This window comes from Podarcis tiliguerta (assembly GCF_965153285.1).
Source record: "Podarcis tiliguerta genome assembly, chromosome: Z".
Classification (NCBI taxonomy): domain Eukaryota; kingdom Metazoa; phylum Chordata; class Lepidosauria; order Squamata; family Lacertidae; genus Podarcis; species Podarcis tiliguerta.
This window is the reverse complement of record NC_139553.1, coordinates 29,567,313-29,587,335: the sequence shown is the minus strand read 5'-3', so window position 1 is coordinate 29,587,335 and position 20,023 is coordinate 29,567,313. Positions and strand designations below refer to the sequence as shown.

At 42.5% G+C, this 20,023-nt stretch overlaps 1 protein-coding gene across 4 annotated transcripts in view; it reads right to left on the bottom strand.

Moving 5' to 3' along the window:
* Nucleotides 1-20,023, bottom strand: part of LOC310669448 (connector enhancer of kinase suppressor of ras 2-like) — a 314,320-nt gene that overhangs the window by 140,075 nt on the left and 154,222 nt on the right. For all 4 annotated transcript variants that reach the window (XM_083423485.1, XM_083423484.1, XM_083423487.1 and 1 more), the window contains 2 exons: nucleotides 17,558-17,677; nucleotides 9,829-9,888 (listed from right to left, as the gene is read on the bottom strand). In XM_083423485.1, coding sequence (XP_083279611.1) covers nucleotides 9,829-9,888; nucleotides 17,558-17,677 — 180 coding nt within the window. The remainder of the gene's footprint in view (nucleotides 1-9,828; nucleotides 9,889-17,557; nucleotides 17,678-20,023) is intronic.

Sequence of the window (20,023 nt, the reverse complement as noted above, 5' to 3'; positions counted from 1 at the left end):
AACCACTTATGCTGATCATAACCAATTTTCTCCAGCACATACTTCACCGCTTCATAGTGCTCCTTCAGTGTACTTGAGTGAGCCAGGGGTATAGAGGCAAACTGGTTGCCGTTGTGTAGCAGAACACATTTCAGTGATCGCTTGCTGCTGTCAATGAACAGTCTCCAATCTTTGGGTTCGTACTGAGGCACTCCAAGCTTGAGCAGAAGCTGCGCAATATCTGCACAGTACACCAAGTCCTTCTCTTCCGAGAAAAAACGGAGGTACTCTTGATGCCTGTTGCGGAAGAAGCTGTTGCGAGCACTGTCAGAGAGGAGGTTTTTTTCCTTCAATCTGGATGCCAACAGTTCGGCAGAGTCCTTTGACAAGCTGAGGTCACGAACTAGATCATTCAACTCCTTTTGGGAAAATGGATGTGGAGCATCATCTTCAAGAACCACTTCTTCTTCATGTCCTTCAACACTGGAGGCTTCTTCGTCACTAATGTCAGGAAGTTCTCCGAAGATAGGCACTGGAATTTCATCACAATGAGCTACATGATGATGTGCTGATTGAAGATCAGGATTAACTTAGTTTTGATCCCCCAACTTTGCCGCACCAATTTATGGAAGCTTTCGAGGTTTTATGGTTTTATGACTTCAAACTGATCCCTTTTCGACATAATCAGCCAGAACTATCGGACCTGAATACTTCTTGTCATTAAAATAATCATTTCCAATCAAAACAATTATTCGACATGGCATTTTACCCCCACCAACTTCTTCTAAAATGCTCCACACAAGCGTACATGTGAACAAAAACGTAAAAAACCCGACATGTGGCCATAGCTCAAAAACTTGACCTGATTGAGCAAAACCAATGTGATTTTTGGATTCAGCACATCAGATTCATCCTAAATCAACTGAAAAAATGCAGACAACAGATTTGTTGTTGACCAGTGTAATTAATGGTAGAGGAATGGGGGTAGGTGGGGGAAGACTGCAAAGGAAATTGCATTTCTTCACTGGAAGGAAAGTGTGACAAAGGGTTTCTTGGTGGCTGCAAAAGGAGGACAAAGCTAAAAAATCGGGAAATAATAGGATGGTTTAGAAACCACTTCATCTAGCATCTGGCATGGACCCTTTCCCAAAAATACCGAGAAAGTATGGAGAAAGTTATTTTGGGACAGTCAAGAAGACATGCATGTCTTTCTTTACTCTGGCTGATAAACATGTATCAGGTTTTGGGTTTAAATGTTTTAAATCTTCTGTACCCCTGCGTTTATTTACCCTTTCTGAGAACTAGTTTCTGAGAACCAGAAGCTAGGCTTGTGGGCTTTTGCCTGTGTAAGGATTAAAACCTCAGGCTGAGAAGCCACAATCAAAATGGGTCAGGAAATTAGGAAGCTGCCTTATAATGGGTCAGACCCATTCTAATTCTGGCAGGGCCCCCCAGAATTCCAGGCAAGGGACATTCCTAGAGAGTCTGGAGATTGGAACTGGGACCTGTTAGGCTATGGCCCTCCCAAACCACATTGCCTATTTCCTTCCATTTCCCTTCTTTTTCTCTCATGTAGACTTTGACCCACCCACTCCCTCCCCCACAAAAAAAATCCTACATCCTTGGCATTGTGGTGCTTCTTTCCAGCCTGTCTCCACCTTTCTAATCATGGATTTATAATACTGGGGTAGATTAAAATATAATGAAGAAAGTAAAAGCCTGCTGCTTTTCTTTTTGCTTTTCTTTTCTTTTTGCTTAACATATAAAGCTTTTGACGCTATAAAGAAAATTATTATCTTGGCACAAGGGCTATTTCTTTGCTTCAAAATGTAGAAGTGTGCTGATTCGAGGCTTCCACCATCATTTTTTCCTGCCATCATTAAAATAGCACTTTATTCAAAAGCTCTTTATTACTTGGTTATTGCTGAAATGATCTTTACCACTGCCCGTGTGTTTATTTATCACATTTGCACCCCTCCTTCCCTCCAGGATATATTATTTTATTTATTAAATTTACATACAGTCCTTCTTCCGAAGATCTCGGGGCAGTTTACAGCATAAAAATGCATTTATGATTTTGTAATTTTATGATGTTTAATTGATAATTGTTATACACTAACATAGTATTTTGCTTTGAGAGTTAGTAGTTTATAAGATGTTCTTATAAAAGCAAACAAATAAATACTTTAAATAAAGAAATGCACTGATCTCAGGAAACTTGGAAGCTTCCTTATACCAGATCAGACCAATTGGTCCATCTAGTTCAGCACTGTCATGGACTAATTAAACACAGAGGAATGGTGGGAGGAAGCAACTGGTGAACCACCAGGGGGAGAAGGCTGAGTCCAGGGACTGGTGATGGGATGACAATGAGTGCTCAGAGGCAGATTAGGGAGAAGACTGGGAAGCGGAGGTGTCAGAAGCTGAAAAGGTAACAGTGCTTAGTGAGCTGGGAGAGTTAGTGGCAGAGAGAAGTCCAGAATTAGAGGAAGAAGCTGAAGCTGGAGAGTGGGAGGCCAAGAGGCAGAGATTAGTCAGCCTGGAGAAGAGTCACCGACGTCTCTCCCTCCTGCCGCAACTAGCTCTCATCCCTCCTTGTCTCCCAAAACCAGAAGAGAGCTGAAACAGACAGAGCAGCAGCAGGCTGCAAACAAGAACAGTCCCCGATTGCTTAGAAAAACCCCTGGAGAAGAAGGGACTTAGATAGCTGTGGGGAGGCAGGGACTTCATGAATCAGTCTTGGCAACTGATTCATGGGGATGAGCTGCTGCACTCATTAGGCCTGACACCCTGTCAAGTCTGTGGAGATGGTGTTTCTGCTAATAAAGAGTTAACTTCAACTGTGAAAGGTGTGATTTACTGACAGCTTGGTCTTTGACAGCATCGCCTGCAGTGATTGACAGTGCCTCTTCAAGGTTTCAGGTGGAGAGGGTGCTTCTCCCAGCCCAACCTAGAGATACTAGGAGTTGCACCTAGGATCTTGTTCATGCAAAGAATTCACCCTACCACTGACCTACAGCCCTTCCCTATCATGGACCTACTCTAGCTGCCTTGATTTCCACTCATCCACCATTTTATTGCTGTTTTTCTACCCAAAAGGCATGGAACGGCTTGGCTCAGCTGTTCTCCCCCCTTCAGATTGATCACTGGTAATAGTGCCAGGCTCATTCCTACTAGCATTTTCTACTAGCCTAAGAAAACAAAAAAGACCCAACAACCTTGCATCAAAACCCCTGCCTGAGACCTGGGGATAATGTTTCTAAGCAGCAATAAAACTTACTCTTTACCTAGGTAAGCAAAAGCACAGTGCACTTCAACCAAGAGCAGGGACAACGTGTCATGCTTCAGAAGATGCTGCTCGCTACTTCCTGGATGTGTTCTATCTCCCCATCTAGGTTTCATTTGAGGTTTTTAATTGCAAATATGCCTGCAGACAGAACTCAATAAAAAAGAACGGCAGAACAGCCCTCCAGACCTCATCTTAATACTAATAGCTAAGAGCGCTGAGTGTCTAAAGTGGTTCACATATTAACTTTGTCCCGAGAGAGCAGAGGGGCCAGTGGGTCTAATTAGACCCATCAGGACTAGGTCTGGGTGATATCTGCTTTCCAGCATCGTAATATATTGCCAGCTAAACTTCGCGATATGGCAGTATATTACGATGTCAGAAAGGAGGTGGGGAGGAAGAAGGCAGTTATTGGTCACAGAGACAATTAGCTGTGTGAAGCGTCTGCCTCTTCCTGGAGAGGTCAGGCAGGCGGCACTTGCCTGGGTGGAATGTCCATTCTTTGTTCAAATGCCTCCAATGAAAGCTGGGCTCTGGTCATGCAAATAATGTCAAACCATGGTAATTTGTAGACCGTGTTTGTAGACTGTGGTTTGGCATTACGTATAACTGTGGCCTCTGTAGTTGTGGCTAGTAAAAAAAGAAACAATTCTACAAAACAGTTAGAGCAAGGTGCTGACAATGCCAAGGCTGCAGGTTCTACCCACCCCCACCCCCCACATCGGACAGCTGCATACTGTATTTGGGCTGGACTAGATGATCCTCAGGATCCCAACTCTGATTCTATGAGTCAACAAGTGCCTTCTATGAAAATGGACAACACCGTCAAATTACCTTGACATGCAAAACTTATTCCGATTGTAACATTTGCGTGTGTGTGTGTGTGTGAGAGAGAGAGAGAGAGAGAGAGAGAGAGAGAGTTGTTAGCTTGGCATAGGATATGGGGTGGGTTTAGTGCAGCGTGTGCACAGCCTTTCATACTGTCAATGAACAGCATTTAAAAATCTATCAGCATTAGAGTCCATTAGAGTCCATCAGTGGCCAGCTACCCTGCAGCTGGCAGACAAGGATAGAAAGGCAGGCCAAGCCCTTGCATTAGCCTGCTGAGAACATTTGCGTGCTTCCTCAAGCAGTGGAAAGTTTCAGGACCCTTGCTTTTCACAGGGTCAGTTCCCTTTGGGGAAGAAACCACTGGAGACTTTTGTCCTGCTCTTTCATTAACTTATTTATTTGCATCTTGGAACAGGGGAGTGTGCGGAGGAAGGCATCCATACAGTTTTATAAAGCTGATTCATTTCCTCCTGCCATCCCACCAAGGTTATTTTCTGGTAGCTTTGCTGGCTGTGTTCAAGCTGCTACCTTGGGGATGGGAAACTTCAGTCCTGATGGCCACATATGGCCCTCCTAGCCTCGTTGGCTGGCCCTTGGAACTCTCCCCAGGCCATGCCTTTTACCATGCTTTTGTCGGGCTGGAATGCATCCCTGAACTCTGAAAATGACTCTTTTTTGCTTGGATGGAGGATAGAAAGGGGCATGAGAGTGTCTGCAGAAACAAAGCCCACTGTGCAAAGGCAAAATTGTAGGTAACTTTTGCCTCCCCCCCCCCAATAGCATGCAGCCTCCTGAAGGTTACCCAGAAGGGAATGTGGCCCTTCCTGACTTCTGTGCTAAAAAGTCTCCTTCAGTCCTCATCATAGGAGTTTTCTGAGCCCTTTCTAGCTCAAACAGGGCACCAGTCTCTTTCTTATATAAGCCTATATTTCCTTTAAGTTATCTTCAGGATAGTAAAAAGAAGGAAGGCAAATGGAGAGAGGGGGAAAAGAAGGGAGGGATAAACGCTTTGCAAGGTCTACCAAATTGTCATGGATATGACGCGATATAAATATCACAATAAAATTAGTGTGCGTGTTTTGTTGCTGAATTAGAATAATTGCCACAATTTATTCTAAATAGATTTTAGAGACATCTGTGAAGACAATATAATAGGCCAATAATCTCTCTTCCATTTCCTAACAATCAGAGTTCTACAAGCAATACAAATTGTTTAAGGCTTTCTCATCTGAAACTGTGTTATTCCTCCTACAGTGGCATGTGTCCTACCTTACAGAGGAGTCCGTTTCAAGGGCTGTCAGAAGGCAGCCCTCAATTGAAGGGAGTTTTTTATCTGGTCCAAATCTGGCTCAAACCTAAGAGGGCAGAGCAGGAACCTTGAACTTGCCCACCAACAGTGAACACCTGGACTGCAGACTGGGCAGGCACACATGGGACCTACAGTGTTCATATATCCTTCTCCATGATGTACTGCCCTGTCTGAGTCCTATTTGAATTATAAATGGAATCATGAGGTTGTAGCCAATGCTACTTTTACTCAGAAGTAGATCCATTTAAATTAACAGAAATCACTACCTTAGGTCTATTAATTTAAATGGGTCTACTCGGAGTAGAAGTAAGTGTGCCACAACCCACAGTCTTTCTATTTAAATCGTAACCATTATTTCTAAATTTGCATCTATGCATACAAACTAGCATATGCTTTTTTAATGTAAATCTGTGCCCTCTTGTTGTTGTTTTTTTAAACGATGCATAAATGGCCACTCTTCTCTTCTTCATTTGAAGAGATAATACTCTGCTTTCTAAGGGTCAAATGAGACATGTCAGCTTAGCTCCAAGGCAGGGGAGGGTTCTTGTCTAGGAGCAGCGTTTGTGGAACCTCACGCTACCCCTGCCCCATCCTGAGATGAAGGTGCAACTGTGGCGGGGGCTGGATCTGTGGGGGGCCCTGAAGATGGGGGTGGGGTCAAGCAGGGGAGGCCCCTGGAAGATTACCTGTGAGGTCCCTAAGATTCTGCAGACAACATCTTGCCCACAGGTTGGCAGTTCTGCAACCCTAATCTTAAGGCATATCATGTAATGTTTTCTGGGCCATCATGATGCACAAGTAGTTCCTTTACTGCTTTGCCTCCTCAACGTCACTTTTAACGGTTTCAGTTTAGCTGATTTTAAATGGCCCAGAACACTAGCGGGTGTAGTCCTCGCTAACAGGGAAGGATTGAGTGCTTGAACTAAATGGACTTTTCCCATCTCTAGTTAGCACGGTTCCTCAGCTTAATTACATTTGACTATTTTATAAGCCCACCTAATTTCCTGGACCCAAATATGCTTCATTAAGCTCAAGGCTTTGAAACAGAACTCTATAGCAATCGCAGTGAGATTAAAAATTGGAAATTGCGGGTCGGTGGGTGGGTAGGTAAGCAGGGGAGTGGAGGAGAGAGACACAAATGGCAGGAGGTTCAATTAAAAGCGAGTTGAATGATCTATTATCAGCAATAAAGATATTGCTATGCCTTCACCATCCCAGTGTCATCCAGCTGCTTTTGACTACAACTCCCATCAACCCAACCAGAATGAGACTGATGGGAGTTGTGGTTCAAAAGAGCCATGTCAGTTGAAGGGCCAAAGGTGTGTCACTCTCCCCTACTCCCCCACAAAGATGCTCCTATTAAAGTTCATCCAGCCACTTTTGGAAATGTAACAGAGAAGTAGTGAGAAGGCTAGTTTGGCTGCAAACTGGGCCTCCCAGACAATGGGCAGGCAACAGATTCAGATTCTGTCTATGTGCTGAATGGGTTAGGGTTGTGCTAGGCTATCTATATTATGCACATTTTTATTGGGGGGATTGTGTGTATGCATTTTTTTAGTAAAAGGCAACAGCACCCTAGTATTATTATTACTATTTTAAGAAGGAAAGGAAAGCTATTTTTCAGGCCTATACACTGTGGTGGGAAATTTTTCTTCAATCTGAGGTTCACATTCACTCCCAGGCAATCTTCCATAGGTTGCACGATTGCAGTGGATGGAGCCAGCTGCAAAATTGGGGGTGGGCTGGAGGCAAAATGTGAGCAGAGCAATAGATGTAACTCTTACCTTTGCACAGTGGGCTACATTTGAGCAGCTAGATGCCACTCAGAGATACCCATACCTAAAGAGGTATTATCACAATCCAGCCAGGCAAAAGCAACAGTGGAGGGCATGGAGCAGGACCACAGAGGGGGTTTGGCCTAGGGAGGTGTGCCCTGGGGAGATTCCTGAGGGCTTGATGGAGAGGCTTGGAGGGTTACTTTCAACTCCCACAGATAATGCCAGGCTAAATCACAGAGCCATTTAATCTAAGCAGGACTTCCAGAGATCAAACAGCAGGCATTCAGATCTTTAAACAGTTGGAAAGGTTATCCCCCACTATGACAAAATCAGAACAAATTATGCATTAGGAATTATGCATAAGGAGCCTAAGCAAGTATTCATGATTTGTAAAATATTTAGAGTTCAAAATCCAGACTTTGTTGGTGCTGTATCTGGGCAATGTTATTAAAAATGTTATTAAAATAATTTACACCCCATCTTTCCATTTTTTATATTAAAAAAATGCTGTTATGCAGCTTGGGCTGGTTTTTAGTGAGGAAATTGAAGTGGCTGATGTTTTGTGCTTTAAGTGTGCTTTAAATGTTTTAACTATGTCTCAGTTTGTATATTAATTGCCAAGAAAATGTTGTTGTCTGGGTGGTCACTGAACATTCTAAACAAAGCACATTAATAAATTCCCCCATACTCAAGGTGGCTCACAATGTATTTAAAAAGCAAATCATCACAACGGCAACAACTCTGTTAAAATCCAGATTAAAATCACAGATAAAAAAGACTCCTCAAAATCTCAGTGTGTTAGAAGAATAGGTTCAGCTCAGCAAAATACAGGAGAGAAAGGTCTTCACAAAATGGTGGAAGGCCAGTGGAGAGGGGCTGAACCGGAGCCCCATATTTATTTATAATTTATTTATCTATACAGTTTTTAGATTGATTTCCATCAAAGGTCGCAAATGGTTTCCACCAACAAAGACACATGTAAAAACAGATGTAATTTAAAATCAAAGCAAACAATACAAAACACAGAATAGGATGGGTAGGCTAAACAACTCATTGACTAGATGACGAAAGGCCAATGATGTCATTGCCATCTGCACCTCTAGGAGGAGAGAGTTCCACACCCAGGGTACAATCACCAAGAAGGGCCTGTCCCAGCAGAGCAGAGCAAGTAATACTCACTGGCAGCATTGCAAGCACAGTGCCCCCACCAACTTATCTCAGAGATTGGGTATGCTGATATGGCAGAGATGCTCCATTTGGTAGCCATATGTAGGACGTTCCATAATATAGGCATGGCCATATGTTTCTATACCAGCTAAGTATCACCCACCAACAGGATGCAAAGAAGACTCAACACCCGCTTTTTAAAAAAACTATGAGAGGCAGATTTGCCAGCTGGAACTTCCCCTTCAGAGCATGGCTACAATGCAGATCCTATGAAATATGAGAGTCCCTTTTGGAGTGGCACACTTTGATTAAAACTGGGTATAGTAATCAGGCGGAGATGGGCAGATAAAGTTGCTTTGAAGCCAGATCTGGCCCAAGGTCTGTCAAATGGCCACCCGATGTGAAATATATCCAGGCCCAATAGAGTTGCATGAATTGGCTGAGAGTTTGTACACCATCATCACTTTCACATCTAGGTAATGACAAAAAAAGTGATGGATGTAAAAAACTTAATGAACAAAATGGCAAGCGAGGGAACTTTGCTCATCAATCACAATTCAGTAGCTAACTTAGGATTTCATGGCTCAAACTAAGCTCCTTTCCGCAATGGACAATTATGAATTATGAACTAAGTCCCAAGTATGGTCTGACCATTACTAAATCTTCATTTTCATCTCCATTACCAAGAACCTGATTCCATCATCTTTCAGAATTGAACTAACCCCCTCATTTAACATCAAGATATACTCCCCCCCCCCCCCCAGGAAACTGCTTTCTGTTCCAGTGTGTTTCTGAAAAGTCCTAATGATTGTGAGTAGACTGCTTAAGTACGCACTTTGAAACACTGTAAATGGGATGCCTAACATAGCCAGTATTAAGAAGATTTCAACAGAACTTCCTTAACAGGGCAATTCTATTTTCCTGATCTTTGCTGCTAGAATGGGTTAGGTCCATTTTCTCCAAACAATGCCCATCTTCCCCACACCTAACATAGGTGACAATAGGATACTTCTTCCTGCTACTCCTCAATCCTTGACCAGAGAAATTGCTGACTGGGGGATGAGGTGTGGGGACCCCCCCATGTTATGACTCTGTGCCAGAACTTGTCTTCAATGCAGTTCAAAAATCTAGGCCAGACATCATAATTATAGCAAGGTTCTTTTCTCTGGAATGTCTGTTACAACCTCTGGGAGCAATACGCAAAGTTTCTGTGCACTGTTGAGAAACTCGATTTTCTTTCTTTCGGGGAAATAGATGCTATTTGTGGAATTTACTGTATTTCATATGGAAGATAACTAGAGAGAGCGAAAATAATGAGGCACAATTTGCTGGGAACGTCTCCTGTTCTTGTCTTACTGAAACAAATGAAGCAAATCCTAGCATACTCTGTCCATGGAGGATACCCAGTAAAACAGTTGTAACATTCAACTTATGGAGACAGAAGAATCAAGAAAATGATCACAGTGAACAAAACCTACGTTTTCTGTCGTTCCAGTGATCACGTGCAGCCCGTCATACGTTGACTTGATGTACATCCCCTGAGAAATAATGAGATGAGCAATGATTAATATACAACAGGCTATTAAGAATTTGCAAACAAGTGGAACCTCAAATCAAATGCTGCAGTGTGGAATGCACCTGCTCAGGGTTCCAGAAAGCAAGCTGAAGTCTCTTTTCATTCTACCTCCCCACCACCCCAATTTCCCATTTTCCCCTACAACAAGCAGCATCCTGTGGCCAGTAACGACGCAAGAAGACATTGCTTTCCGTCCTATCCTGTATTCATTACATGCAGCACTGTATCCATTCTGCTGCAGCCCATCTTGCACCCAAAACTATGTTATTCAACTTGTTATCCACCGTGGTGAAATTAAGTTAAATTGTGTTATTACATTGTCATCACATTATCCCTCCCCGTTCATTCACTGCAAAGGAAATGCAATGCAAATGAGGAAACATAATCAGCTGTATATCGTTTGCAGACTGAAAGCATCAGTATCAGCATCAGCAAATACCAAATGTATTAGCTGGATTGATCACTGTTCCAGACATAGGGAACTGTCAAACTCATTAGCCATTAAATGAGGGGTCTCAGCAGCTAGGTTTTTATCACAACACCAGTTTCAACTAAATAAAATATGCATGTTTTCATTTTCATATGTGGGGGGTGGGGGCGCCAAATGGCAAGGAATTGCTGCTTCCGTCAAGCCCTCCATATGAACTTCCAATGGTCATCACTGTTAGACAAAGAATGCTGGGCCAGATGGGCCTTTGGTCTGATTCAGCAAGGTAATTTTTGCCTGTCAGGAAGAGAAAGTGCATTTTGGAAGACCCGAGTCTAGAGCTGGGATGAAAATTCCACCATACCAACCCAACCGCAATTCCCCAGCCCACTGATTGGCAGACACATTCTGCGGAGGTGCCATTTTGGCAAATGTTACTCTTCTCCCAAATGGCTATTGGGTGTTTCTTGAGCTGCCACCTCCCCCTGAATTTTTATTTTATTTTTTAATTCTGGGAGGAAAGGGGGGCTTCTAGTCATCAAGATAAGTTCTGCTCTTAGAATGGGAAAAGAATGAGAAGAATGAGAAAAGAGAGAGCTACTGTAGCACCAGTGATAAGTTCCCTGGATCCTACGATGCAACTTAGGGATCCCAAAATCACTATCCTGGGTTTTTGCACTCCCCAGGATTTGAGCCATAAGCACTCATTTTGAAAAGAGCTGCTTGCAAGAACTCAGCTCCTCAGCAATTCATGACAAGCGATTGTAAACTCTGCAAGACTTCAAGCAGCAAGTCAGAGATCTTCAGAACCTGCTAATAAAGTCTTTTCGTTTTAAAGTGCTCACATCTACCATTCAGCTTTAGTACAAATCAATGCAAAATGCCTGAAAGCCTGATCCTATGTGAGCCATTGTATCTACAAAGGAATGGCTAGGATGGCAGAGGTGGGGCATAGCAGCTGCTGCCTCACTGTACTGCTGGAAAAATTTCTAACTTAAAAGGAAACAAGTTTCTTTTCTCAAACTGAGCAAAATGTGTGAAATCTACCTGAGAGCTGAAATGAAAGTCTGTCCTAAAAACTTCCCATTCCCTTGATCCTCAAATAGAAAAAGCTAACGAGGTTGCTTTTGTTGTTTCCAGGCATTATCATTGCACATGAAAATCCAGAGACTGGGGGTGGGGGGAAAACAGTATATCAAAATGAGAAGCAGAAATATGAATAAGATTTTTTTAAAGGAGTATTTTTATCACCAGAACCCACTTCTGTCATATTCTCTACGTTGATGTACAGAGCTTCATCTCATAAAAAAAAATAAAAGTTGAAATATTATATGCTGTTTTTATTCAGCTTGTCTAGATGCATTGCTTTGTACCTAGAGCAAGATAGCTTTGGCTCCATTTTCTATTTAGGACAGATGTTCTGCTACATCGCTTTGAAACTGGCATGGAAAATGAAAAACAGGCAAGGGCAGTCTTTGCCAACCTGGTGCCCTCTGGAGATATTTGGGGCTACATTTCCCATTAGCCTCAGCTAACAGGACCATGGTGGCTGGGGCTAATGGGAATTGTTGTCCAAAAGGTCTGGAAAGGGCAATTGGTTGCCAAAGGTTGATCAAGGGTGTAGCTAGTCCCCCTTGCTAAGTGGGATTTCAAAGAAATGGATAGGAAATAGCCAAAGAACATGTCTGGATGCCTGTTGCTAAGCCAAAGCTATGTGCATGAAGACTGCAACCTGTACACATTTACCTGGGAATAGACCTATTGAGGGGTGTATGTGATGTTAGGGGAGGGGAGGTGCCATGTCATGCTCCTTCTGGGGTAGTTTGTCCACCTTTGGTTCCCACCCTGCACTCAGCTCTCACCTGTGGCTTCTAGAAGCTGTCAGCAAGCGATAGTGGAAAATGGCTTTGGCTGGCTGGTTAAACCAGATGATGGCAAGCAATATTTATATTTTACATTTTTATATCTTCATTTTAGATCTTATGATTTATGTGGAAAGTGTTTGATTCAGTTGGTGCGGTTTTTGATGTTTTATTAATTGCTTATGACTACTTTTGTACTTTTTCATGTTGTAAGCTGCCTTGAATGTGGCTTGAACTATGGAAAAGTGGCATACAAATACAATTATGTATGTATGTATGTTCTGCATGTGGACGCGGGTGGCACTGTGGGTTAAACCACAGAGCCTAGGGCTTGCTGATCAGAAGGTCGGCGGTTTGAATCTCCACAACGGGGTGAGCTCCCATTGCTTGGTCCCAGCTCCTGCCAACCTAGCAGTTCGAAAGCACGTCAAAGTGCAAGTAGGGAAGGTAAACGGCATTTCTGTGTGCTGCTCTGGTTTGCCAGAAGTGGCTTAGTCATGCTGGCCACATGACCCGGAAGCTGTACGCTGGCTCCCTCGGCCAATAAAGCAAGATAAGCGCCGCAACCCCAGAGTCGGCCACGACTGGACCTAATGGTCAGGGGTCCCTTCACCTTTACCTATGTTCTGCATGCAAGGGAAATGCTCTGCCATTGAGCTACGGCTCTTCCCTCTTGTAACCACAAAGATCTACTTTAACGTTTTCTTGCGCTCACTGTTAGGGAGAGTCTCTAAGGGCCAGTTTATCCTTCATGGTAAGAAGATTCTGACACTAAAGGAAATGTATTGTTTCTGCAAGACAGCCTATGTCATGAAGACACTGCTTCAGGGACCATTCCGCATTATGTTTAATCAAACAGGCAGCTCAAGCTGTACAAATTACCTGCACAGGGTTTTTCCTCAGTTGCCATCAGTTATGGGGTGGAAAAGGAGAAGCTGCTGCAGGCTGTCTTTGGTCACACCAGGAAGCTTCTAATTTATTGTTATTACCAGCAAAGAAAGTCAGGTGTGCATGGCTGATCTGTTACAAGTAGTTCTCTCTGTGTGCATGCATGTGTGTGTTTATGTATTTTTATTGGGGGGGGGGTGCATGTGCATGTGACCTCTAACTGCCCCCACTGGAACAACAGCCCTTAGTGTATTCTTCATTCTTTCCAACAAGAATGGATTACAAGTGTGTAGGAACCCAGGTCACTACATCTTAGCGAATTGGATCACTGGTCCATCTAGCTCAGTATTGTCTTCTTAGACTGGAAGCAGCTCTTCAGGGTTTCAAAGCAGGAGCTTCCCCCAGCTATACCCGGAGATGCCAAGGATTGGACTTGGGATCATCTGCATGCAAAGGCAAATGCTCTACCACGGAGCTATTGCTCTTCACCACTGATTTGATAGTTAAGACTTGCTTCCCTGCCAGCAGTAACTGTGCCATTGTTAAACTCTGTGCTGGAAACAAGACAGGCACTGTTGACAGTTCTATTAGACCTCTTTTGCAGTTTTGATACCAATGTCCATGTTGGACCACCTGATTTATGGTGGTGGTGATCACCCCTAGAGGGTAGGCCTCAGAGCAGTGGTTAGTAAGGATGGATGAATCTGGCTGTTTCTGTTTCTCGTTTTTCCAAACTTAAATTCACATTTTGACATCAGTCTGCAATTTTGATGCAAACTTCTAATATACATGTTTGCATGCAATTTTGCCTAATATGCTCATTTTTTGCAGAGCAATTTCCTCTAAAACAATGCTTTTTTGTATGTTATTTTCACTAATATATGCATTTTCATGGCATCACAGAATTGTAGACTTGGAAGGGACCCAAGGGTCATCTAGTCCAACCCCCTGCAGTGCAGGAATCTTTTGCCCAATGTGGGGCAACTTGGCTGCAGAACTACAGCGCAAAAGCTATGTGTATTTTAAAGGACACCTGTGCTTGCTTTCAGAATTGTTTGGGAAAGTGTGGATTAGGTAGGTGGGTTTGCCTTGAAATGCAAACTAATTCACATTTCTCCCTATTCCGTAGTAGTGAGGATTTCTGCTCATCCCTGTGACCTTCAGTTTATTGGGGTTCTGCAAGGTCTGCTCTTGTTGCTCCATCCTGTTTAACAGCTTTGGCAAAAGATTTGGGACCCTGTGCACTAAATATGCTGATAATTTAAAGCTCTATGCATAGCTCAGTGAACATCTGATATGTATGCAGAAAGCCCCAGATTCAATCCATGGCATCTCTGGATAAAGCTAGGGGACACCCCTGTCTGCAACCCCGGAAAGCCACTGCTAAACAGTGTAGACAATCCTGAGCTGTAGGGGCCAATGACAGCTTCCTGTATTCCTATGTTCCTTTTCATCTGGTCCCAGGAAAACTGTGGAGGCTGTGAACTGACAAATGGATCATAAGATGATTGTTATACGTTTTATGAAGCAAACCAGTGTGTGATTTGAAAAGTTATTGTGCAATTTTATGATATCATGAAATAGACGTCTGTAAGAAATGGCTGATCTTAGCTTCACTTTTATTATCTGGATGTAGCTGAAGGAATAAAACTAATCAAGGTTTATTTTTAACATCTGTGTTCTTTCGCTACCCACCTCTCATGTTTGATCTTTTGTAAGGAGGGGCTCCTGATCCTATATCCTAGAGTGCTAATGAAATGATCCTTCGCCAAAGCTATCTGCACACACTATCCTAGGTTCTAGTTCTCAGTAGTACTAAAGTATGACAAAATGTTGAGAAAGGGCACTTTTACACCCAGGGCCCATTGTTCACCATTTCCTGCTCACCAGAGCAGGAAATGTACAGGTCAGGAGCCAAGTGAGAGTCAATGAAGTGCTAAATTCCCCTCTACTTTTCAGGAAGAAGGTGGAGGCTAAGAAGGGTAGTCGGGTCCACGGCAAGCTCCAGACCTTGTGCTTTGAACTAACCATGGTCTTGGAACTTGACTCTGACTCTACCTGCCTGAGTGAGTCACCTTCAGGATTCTTTCATGCCCCATGGTAAGAACTGTGGATGGGGAAGAAATTTAGTTCTGTTTGCATTTTAATAAGAAATTACCTATTTCATGCTTAACAAACCAGTGTGTGTGAACTGAAACACAGTTCTCTTTAGAAAACTGCACAGCAGTGTTTGAAAAATTTAACAAAAAATTACATTACAAAAAGAAAAAGAAAATTGCAGTTATGAGAAATTTGCAATGTGGTTCCTCAGCCGAATTTTGTGTACAAAAAGGTGTATTTTGGGGAAAGGTGACACAATAAAATGCATTATACAAACATGTGCATATTAGGAGAGATTTGCACTAAAATGCTGGATATTTTACATGATACTTAAAAAAAACAACAACTATGCAAACTGCTGTGGAAAACTGAATTTAAAATTGGGAAAATGAGAAAACAGCACATTCACCCATCCCTAGTGAAGACTGGACAATGAGCTTTCTTGCATTTAAACACAAAATGTTGAAACACAAACTGTTTCAACAGCTATCAGAGAGTGCTGGGCAATACTGGGGGGAAGAGGGGGACATAAAAGTCACAAAATAATGCAAACCATAAACATGAAAAATAGCATTCAAAGATGAGCCACCTGACAACAAGCTACATTAAGCTCAGCTGGGAAAAATATACTAACAAAATACTCAAACAAAAGAGTATAATTCTACAGCTTTTAGGCCACCAGTGCAAAGGACCTTCTTCTGACAGTTATAGTTCTAACTTCATACACCAAAGGACTATGAAATGAAGCCTGATTCAAATAATGCATTCTTAAATAGCCCTCTGCTTGGTTCCCCAAATTTCTCCTGGGAAATGCTCCTATTTTTGCATTGCTGCAAAAACCTTACCATACAAGCAGAGCTCTTGAATGAAGTAAAAATAAAATTGCATTATTCTATACAATGTTTGTGCTTGGAGGGAAACAAATTATAAAACCCCCCTCATTGAAATAACTCGTAGTTCTGCACTGTCTAACAATCATACAATGTAATCCATTCTGCTGTAATCTATGGGCTCCATCCACCAAACACTGTTCTTGTACAAATCCCATTAATGTAAATGGAGTTTGCATAGGAACGACACTTGGTTGAATGCCTCCTGTATTGACAAAATGCTAGGTGAAGTGAAGCAAGAATAGCATATCATTCTGAAAAAGAGACATCTCTGTTGGTCACCAGGGAAATTTCATATATCAAGGATTTGCTTGCAGCAGTTCTTGCCAGAGAGAAGGGAGATTTTTGACAACAGCATTTTCTGGAAATTGGATAAGAGTGAAATGGACTTCCCATGTTTCTGGCACTTGAGTGCCTATGAATTTGCAGGAGCAGAGAGGTCACAGAGAAGAAGCCAGAAGAAGTAAAATGTTGTTGCTAGGAACCTGTCTGAATCAGACCCCGCAGAGATCTCCTTTGAGGTCCGAGACCCCCAGAGATCCCTCAAAACTGAGAAACTAGAAGAGCCTGTAACACCCCCAAGGCAGCCTGAAGGATTTCGTCAAGGGACATTTATGCCCATTGGTTTCAATGGGTCTACTCAGAGTTTGACTGATACTACAATCCTCTTCCTACTTACCTGAGAGTAAGAGCCACAGAATTCAGCAAAGTTTTATTCTGAGTAGACATGGTTAGGACTGCAACATAAGGCAAGCACTTACTGCCTTATGAACGAGCACATACAAAATCAACACAGATTGGAAATAGACTGGCCAATCCATCCCTATCATATTTAAATTTCATTCATTTCAATAAAATAAACCTGATTAAAGGGATGGAGGATAAATTCTATACTTCCCAAAACAATATGTGAACCAAAACAGCTATCCTTTGAAATTCACAGTTCTCTGAATTTTGCAACGTTGCTCTCCAACAAGATAATGTATACAAAAAATGTGTATATTGGGATGAAGCATGCATAAAAAGGCACAGGTTAGTGAAAATAATGTACCAAAATGCATATTAGGGAAAACTGCTTGCAAGAATGTGTACATTAAGAGAAAGTGCATGAGAAACTGTATATATTAGGAGGAAAATCCCAAAGAATTTTCATCAGGACTTCCTCAAAAAAAAAAAAAAAAAAAAAAAAGTTTGAAAGCTGATGTGAAAGGTGAAGAATCCAATACAAAACTGAAAATAAATTTGAAGAAATCAAGATTGCCAGGTTTGTTCAAAGCTACTAACTCTAGCAGGCAGGTTGCCAAGTTCACTAAAATAAATGTGTAGCGGGATGTGGGACGAAACCTCAATGCCTGGGTGTCCCCACCACTTCACAAGCACCCTTTAGTATGAGGTGAGCATTTCATGCATTAAATGCCTACCCAGCCTTGCTGAAAACCACCTTCCTAGATTGCTATTACTTACCAACCCTTCACTGGGCATGATGCTGGTAAGGTGAACAACTTCAAGGTGAGCTGATTGAGACACCAGAGAATCGGATGAGAGCGAAATGATGTGATCACAGATGCCAGAGAGTGTTTTACACTGGGGAGAAGAGAGAGAGAGAGAACATCATAAGCTTTTTTTAGGGAAGCACTAAACAACTCAGCGTTAAAACATTACTCACAGGAAACAATTCAGTATCATGTATTTTGCAAAAACTGGCTTAAGACTCTACTTGCTACACAAAATAATAAGAGGCAAGCCCCTGCTCAAATGACATAACCAAAGTTAGTGTCGGAATACATGGGTGTGAGGAAACCTGCAGCAGGGGTAGCTAAATGGCAGCCCCTCAGATGTCGCTGGACGACTCCCCAAATCCCTCACCATTGGTTATGCCTGCAGGGGTTGTTGGAAGTTATAGTTCAGCAAAATCTTGTGCAAGGGAAAAATCAGAGACAAACCCACCGGCCTCTTACACATGTCCCTGCTGCCATTCTAGCAATCCCCACATATTGGGCACTGAACATCTATTTTTCGAAGGGGTCAGCTTTGTTCAAGTAGGCTCCATGTTAGATTAAGAACTCTGTAGATAAAGATTCTATGTTGTGCAGGGAACTCACTAGAGTAGAGCAGGCACCCCACCCTTGCAGGTATTCATCCCCCCAACATAGGGAGGGGCTTTTAGAAATGGTGAAAGCTGCATTCATGTCATAGGTGGAAGGATCAACCACTCCTCCTTTCATGGTGGCAATCACAAGTTAGAGGAGACTGAGTGCAGTGTCTCTGTCCAATTGAGAACCGAGGATTCCCACTCACAAGGAGGGAACTATGCATGCATAGCTTCCATGCAGACTTTCCAATGAACTCCTATATGGCCACCTGTTCACAGAAGGGTCCTTCTCATCCTCATCTCCAGCTCTGATGTCAGCAGAACTTTCCTCTCCAAGTTAGTTTTCATTTTACACAAAAATACCAAATTCGGAGCATCTTCAGATGCTGTGATCCTCTGCTGCCAGGGGAATGCATAATCACTTCTGTCGTCAGCTGGCAACACAGAATTGCCTCGTGTAATGTGAAAAACTGAGCAGTGAAGTTGTTCAGACTGTACATCCTCAAACCTGTGAAGCTTCCTTTTACAGGAGAGTTCCCCTTCAAGACATGTCAGTCCAGTGTGCATTCTGCTGGCTGCATGGGGCTGTCCTATCTGCACATTTATGACATAACTGATCTTTCAACCGCCTACATGGAATCCTAATAGCTAAAACAATCATTTAAAATAGGCTGAACTTGAGCACTAAAAACACAACAGATGAACCAGTATTCTATTTATTTTGATTATTTATTTAGATCATTTGCAGCATGAGAGCACATCTGCGCTCATGTCCTGCTGTTGGGCTTCCAATAAGCCATCTGGTTGGCCATTATGAGAACAAGATGCTGGACTAGACAGGCCACTGGTCTGATACAGCAGATCTCATCTTAAGCTCTTACGGCCTCAGCTGAAACAGCTCCCACAAAGGCTGTATAATCAATTAAAAGACAGCTCCTGCTCTCAGGCTTACAAACTAAAAGACACCACACAAAGTTAGGGAGCAACAGAGGAGGAAGAAATAAAAAAGCAAACTCAGGGTCCAGATCCTAAAGTTAAGCAGTAGTTCTTCTAATGGGCAACTTTAAGAACAGAAGAAGAATTAACTCTCTTCTATTTTCTTTTACAGGCAGCTCCACTCGCAAAACACAAGTTAACAATAGGAAGGAAAATATATTCTAACCCATTTGCAATAACAGTCAGCATACTAAAATGGTACACTGTTCCATTCATTGTTCACCTTCGCTTTGTTTAAGTATAACCTATCACCCCACAATGGGGTAGACTGTGACCAGATAGTCTGCGTGCCTGCTCAGTCTCTTGTCTGGGTGTTCAGTGTCGGTGGGCAATTTCAGAGTCCCTGCCTGCTCTCCCTTCTTCAGGGTCTTTTAATTCTAAACTGGACTTGGATCAGGCAGTCCTTCAAACAGAGGTATGAATTCTGCAAAGTAAGACACATGTCACTACCCTAGCTCCCCACAGTTAAAGTGCAAGCGACCCATTTTTTGTTATTTTGGTAGCTGAGGCTGAAAATTCCATCAGCACCTCTCTGGCAGTAAAGTATCCATAATGTCAAATGAAATAACTAGGGGTGGGGAAGAAGTTCAATTCAGCTCTTACTTAAATGTGAATCTATCAAATTATCGCTTCCTGAAAAAAAGGTGAGAACTGAAATACAACATTCCTTCAAAATTCACACTAATCTGAATTTTGTGATGAAGTTCTCCAACCGAACAATAATGCATATTTTAGGGGAAAGTGTGTGTAAAAATCAATACATTAGTGTACATTAGTCTTAAGTACATAGGAAATTGGGTTTATTTGGAGAAATTCCACAAAAGGTTGATGAATATTCATGG